The 6,000-nt window shown below is 43.8% G+C and overlaps 1 protein-coding gene across 1 annotated transcript; it reads left to right on the top strand.

Moving 5' to 3' along the window:
- Window positions 1-2,563: 2,563 nt before the first annotated feature.
- Window positions 2,564-5,253, top strand: LOC127337052 (uncharacterized). The gene is made up of 5 exons (XM_051363939.1): window positions 2,564-2,677; window positions 2,758-3,122; window positions 3,213-4,148; window positions 4,375-4,524; window positions 4,648-5,253. The coding sequence occupies exons 2-5, from the start codon at window positions 3,084-3,086 to the stop codon at window positions 5,035-5,037; spliced, it is 1,515 nt and encodes a 504-aa protein (XP_051219899.1). The 5' UTR covers window positions 2,564-2,677; window positions 2,758-3,083; the 3' UTR covers window positions 5,038-5,253.
- Window positions 5,254-6,000: the final 747 nt, after the last annotated feature.

Raw genomic sequence — 6,000 nt, 5'->3', positions numbered from 1 at the left:
CTAAATTAGGAGCTAAAATTGACCATATGGTGGTCAATCTGTTAAAGTATCATACAACTTAGTACTCTATATGAATGGTAGTTCAAGCCAATATCATGGTGATTGAAGTTTTGTTCCTTTCTCGTCTACAATTTGACCGGGGACAAAAAATCGTGTAGGTAACTGTTTCATTCCTAGAAGACATAGTGTGGGATGAGTGTCGCCAGCAATCTAGCTGGACATAAGCAGCCATAGTGCGATTTGAAATCAGCCGTTCATGCCTACAAGGTTATGTCTACTTTTGGCCAGTGCCCACTACTGAGCACCCTGCCAGAAGTGTCAAGTCAATGGAGCACACTTTATGCTTTGATATCGAAAATAGGCTATCTGATTTACCAATTAATAGATATCGTTCACGAAATCACAAATATTGTAGCAAAGTAGGTAGTTCGTGCAACTGAGCCTGGGGATTTACAGTTTTCAAATCCTAGATGAATTCAAAGTAGACTGCCACCAATTTTTTTTCTCATGTAGTTAATTTGTCAGAAAATTTGGACCAGTTATTGGCACTTTTTATGCTCCTTATGACCCTCTGAATGTATTCTAAACACAAGCAAAGAGATCTCTTCCGTAGTCTTGTGTTCTCTACAAGCTAACCACTAATTCTGAAAACCGCTTTCTTGCAGATTTCTTGCATGGGTATACGATATCATGGGTGATTTACCTTCTGGTTCTGAAGGAGTACCAATGGAGGATGATGCTTTATTCCAGTTGCAAGGATGGCACAGTTCTGTTAGGACTTTCTCCAGCAGGCAGACTCCATGTTCTAGTGAGGAACTCTATCAATCATTAGGATAGGATGACAGAGTTGCAAGGATGACACAGTTGTATTTGTGTAACTCATAAACCACATCCTCTACAGATTGAAGTGGATATCCCAGGTTGTATCAGTCAGGAATAAAGAGAGGCAAAGGAGATTGTGTGCATCAAAGGGAAATCTAACACTCGGGGGCATACAGTGCCCTACCTTTGTGGTGAGCCAGCATGTTAAATTATGTTGGCTTTCCTTTGTCTGTACATGCTGTTAGCATACACGGTGTAATGGAAAATCGGGCATGAAAAGTTATCTCAATCAATGGAAACTCTATTGCTGAATGATCTGAGCTGCATTGGGAAATAAAAAAAAGTTATAATTGCTTTTCCAGAGTGCTTAGGCTCTTTATTTTTCAGTCTCAGACTAGTTGTGGTATTTTGTTGCAGATAAGCTGATCAATGCTAGCAATCTAGGCCAGTCATGTTGTGGTGTGAATATGATTAGGCTAAATCTTAAAAGCATTGTAATTCTGAATGATCCTGAAACTGCACTTAGTGTCTTAGTGTTACTTCACTTGCTGCCTGGTGTTTGTACATTTAAGCTCTGCATTTTATATGGATGATACTGTAATTTTGGGAGCATTGTGCAGTTAATTTTATCCATGCTTAACTTGATTTATTCCTCTGTTCCGTTTCTGTCTAGCCTGCGCTGAGGCTCATCTCTGCTATGAAAGGAGGCCGCGAGAAAGACGGTAGCATCGCCAACTGAAAACTGCCGTGTTAAGTGGGCCCCAGACTTATATGATTTGGTAACAGTCTCTTATGGATCATTCAGTGACGAGCCCCCAGCAGCATCCGAGGTTTAGCAAAGACAAGGGAAGCGGAGGCAGTGGCCAAAAAAGCATGGAAGCAGTTTCCTGCACGAGAGTGTAATGGTGGTCTAGGGGAGGGTGTCATATTTTTTGTGAATATAGATAAGACGGCTGTAGTAGTTTTTTTTTTTTACCTTAAGCTGTAGTAGAATATAACCCGCAGGCCTGTAGTAGGGTTCTGTATGTAGCCTGCCTGTATGTCATGTTTGTTTGTAGGAACGACCGAACTGACGGTGTCTCCTATCCTGCAACATCATGTTCGGACGATTTGCCGTATCTCTGTTAAGAACCAATTGTATACCAGCTGAAAATTTATTCTGCCTCCTACGTATGCGAATTGATGAAATATGACTCCGGTGCAAGGCGTGCAGTCTTTCGAACCGAAGATGAAATTCAGAGCTCCAGTCTGGAACAAAGTACCGAATGAGGTTTGAAGTTCCCTCAGAGTAAAACAAAAATTGATAACTCGTTGTGTTGATGAGTTGACGTCATGTGCTCCTGAATAGAACAGTATTGGCTCTCCCTTGCTGCGTTTGGCTGCCTCCTTGTCTTTGAATCTCCCCATTGGTACCAGTATCTATAGATATTGCAATCAATCGATCTATATTTAACCCCCAATCGGATTATGAAGTATGCTTTCTCTAGATTGACGAATAGTGGAATGTACCTATGATCTACCTTTTTTGTTTGTTTGTTTGTTTGTTTGAACCCTATGATCTACCTAAAAATGCAATAAATCCAATTAAACCTGGGAACAAGACTCACTTTTTCAGCCGCTGCTACCTTACTTGAATCGAGTCAAATCTTGTTAAATTGGGCCATCGGACTAACGATAGCCCAAAGCAGCCCATTTTGGCACAGACAGAGTACAGGCCTGGTTTGGGACTTTGGGTTGTGGAGGGCATCTAGTCAGTCTAGAGTCTAGACGCTGCGCTCCCAGGAACACGCTCGGACGGACGGAACGCCGCCACCCGTCGCCGTCGCCGGAAAAGGAGAAGGAACGAAGGAACAAGGTATCCCCCCTTCTCTGGTGTTCCTTGTGCCGTCGGTCGGTGTGTCCCTTTTCTGACGAGCAGATCCGCTTGATTTTCAGGGGGGCGTGTATTATTATTATTTATCATCGACAATTCGTTTGTGGAGAAATTTCGTCGGTCGATTTGTAGCTCTACGATGCCCTAATTTGTGGAGCACCTATTATCACCATGGAGGCTGTACATACATGAATCATGGTGGTAGCACGATAGCTGGAGCTTGCACGGTTTCCATCTGGGAGCTCGCACCCGTCTTCCACTTCTTGTTCTAGTCGGACCCGGCGCTGCTGTCTCCTCCCCCTTCCTTTAAATAAAGGGCATCGCTTCTGGCTCATGGCTTCCTAGGGGGGTCCGAGCCTCCGAGGTTCCGAGCTCATCGTTGTTATCCATGGACATGGCGTCCAATAATGTCTGCCGTCACCTCTGTGTAAGCTCTTGCTGAACTTTTTTAATTTTGTTCATCCTAGTATAAGGTAATGCAGTGTTCTTGCTCACTGTATCTATTCATGGGTTGCAGAAAGCGCGACACGAGGAAGACAGGCTCGGCATGCTGTCCGATGATGTTTTGCTCTTAATCTTGGGGAGGGTTGACCTTTTGACGGCGGCAAGGACCTGCACTCTGTCGACACGGTGGAGGAACCTGCCATGGTTGCTCCCCGAGATCAACCTCCATGTCAGGGATTTCCTGCCCGCCCCACGCGCAGATTACCCTACCGATCCCACTCATTGGATAGATTTTTACTCTCAGATACCAGCTCAACACATAGATCAGTCAATGGCATCCCTGGCAAGAGCTGCTAGGAGTTTCTCGCGCATCAAACGCAGCAACACCGTCGCAAGGATGTCCGTTGAGATGTACCTGGGTGGCAACTACTCACATGACATTGGCCTGCTGGTCCACGGCGCCATTGACAACGGCATGGTAAAAGAACTGAACCTCACCATTGCGGATGACAAGGCTCCCAATGCTTGCAAAGATGCGGATATGCTGCAGAAAGCTCAGGACGTGAACAGTTTTTTCGGTACCTATCCTAACATGCTTCCTTGCCTCACGAGGCTCCAGCTTTATAACCTGCATTTTGCTGAGGGGGACATTCATCACATCTTATTTGATTGCTGCAAGCAGCTGCAGCACCTTAGTCTGGATCATTGTGATGCCGGGAACTGTTCCGTGTGGCAGATAAATGCACCAAATTCGAGTCTGAGAGTTCTCGAAATCTACTATTCTTGCTTGAAGAGGCTTGACTTGCTCTGCCTGCCTAAACTAGAGCAGCTCCGTTTGGACATGTGGGTGCATTATGAGCCCCCCCTGCGTTTTGGTTCTGTCCCATCCCTTAATGAATTATTCCTCCTATCTGATGCAAAACTCGAACAACCGGAGTTTAGTTTAAGCCAGCTTCTAAATGGTGCCACCAGCATACATACTCTCAATTTAAACTTCCAAGGAGAAAAGGTAATTTCATATCTCAGTACCTATTTGTAAGATGTGCTTCTAATTTCATAACTAGGGATTTTATACTTGCACAAGATTAGGTTTTTCTGTTTCATGTCGTGTTCCAAGATATTTTCTTTCTTATTATTGCTACATAGTGTTTGTTAATATTATTAATAGCAAATGAATAACCTTGTCTTTTTTGGAAAGGACTAAAGTTAACACAGCGTTGCATTTTTTTTCTTAGCTCTGGATTCAGCCAGAAAGAGAGCAACTCCGCTATGCATTCAAAAAACTAAGGAAGCTATCTATTCATGGCATATCTGTTGAATTTGACCTGTTATTTACAATGAATCTCCTTGAAGCTGCTCCAACTGTTGAGATATTTGATATCGAGGTACTTTTACTCATTCCTTTCTCGATTGTGGTAGTTGAACATATATAAGCATTTTCTGGTCATCTAATGACAAAATTTAGAATAGTGTCTCTTACATAATTCTGTCTTTGCTCTTGAATACAGATGTTTGAACATTCATGTGTCAAACCATATTGGTTAAGCGTTGGTGCTCAAAGAGTGCAACCTTCATGGAAGATGCCTTGTTTTACAAGCTGCAGTAAGTGGCAATTGAGAGAGCTCCAGGTTGCAAACTTTAGTACCCTGGTGGGCCATTATATGTCATTTGTACGTGCTGTGATGGATCACGCACCAAATTTGGAGACAGTTCTCTTCAAAGAATTAAGACGATGCAAGGATTGTGACAAAATGGCTGCAGTACCTCCTCGAGTAGGAGGCATGTTTCCAAGGAGCAAAGATGAGCAAGAAACCATAGTCAAACAACTTAGAGACAATAGGGTCTCGTCCTCACCGCAGATAATTTTCAGAAGTATTGTTTCAACAGTTGTATTCTGAACTTAAATGCGGTTTTGCGTGACAATAGCAGTTGTTAGAATATTTTTGTAACTTTTTCTTAAAGAAACAGAATATTGCGGGGATATTCAATTTGGCTCATAGGAGCATTTGCCACCCAAATCTGAGTAGATGATGGGCAGTTAAGTCACAGATTGTACAGAAATTTGCACAGGAACAATAAAACTTCTTGGCGTCAAGATCCTGCCAAATCAGCTACTGCATAATGCAGCAATTCAGGCACAATTTTGAGATGCAGATTGGTAGATAGAAGATTCATCTTGAACCACAACGAAGAAACCATGCCCAAGTACCCAACTCCCCCCAAAAATGGTCCAAATCAAATACAACTGGGCATTGTTATTATCATCATTATATAAAAGAAAACAATCAGCATTGTGCAAATATTCTACTGCATGTTTACCTTGCTTGCGTCCAACAAATTTGATAGAACAGGAACACCACAATTATAAGGAATATCAACACATCACGACTATCCGAGCAATGGAACTAAGGAACGCGACAGTTATAAGGGATATCAACACATCACGACTATCTGAGCAATGGAACCAAGCAACAACCAACTAGTAAAGCTCGTCGTAGTCATCGTCGTCCGAGGAGGAGGAAGAGGAGGAGGAGGAGTAGGAACAAACTTGTACAGGAGTTGGCGGCATCTGTGAGGAGGAACTTGGACCAAGAAACCCAAGAAAGCCATCCATGGCAAGGTCATGTGCACTTGGCGTCCACTCCCGCGTGACAAACTGGCCATCCGGAGCTGTGAAACCCCAGGTAACCGGCGCAATTGCCTTCGCTGCGGCGAGGGAGGCAGCGGAGGTGCCCGGTGGGACTGCTGCGAGGGAGGCAGCGGAGGTGGGACTGCTGCGCTCGGCCGCTGGGCGCTGTTGAAACACCTGTATATGATATGTATTGGACACGGTGTAGTACACCGCTCCGATATATACGAAT

Source organism: Lolium perenne, chromosome 2 (genome assembly GCF_019359855.2).
Source record: "Lolium perenne isolate Kyuss_39 chromosome 2, Kyuss_2.0, whole genome shotgun sequence".
Classification (NCBI taxonomy): Eukaryota; Viridiplantae; Streptophyta; class Magnoliopsida; order Poales; family Poaceae; genus Lolium; species Lolium perenne.
Note: the sequence above shows the minus strand (reverse complement) of the source record. Positions and strands in the feature narration are given on the sequence as shown.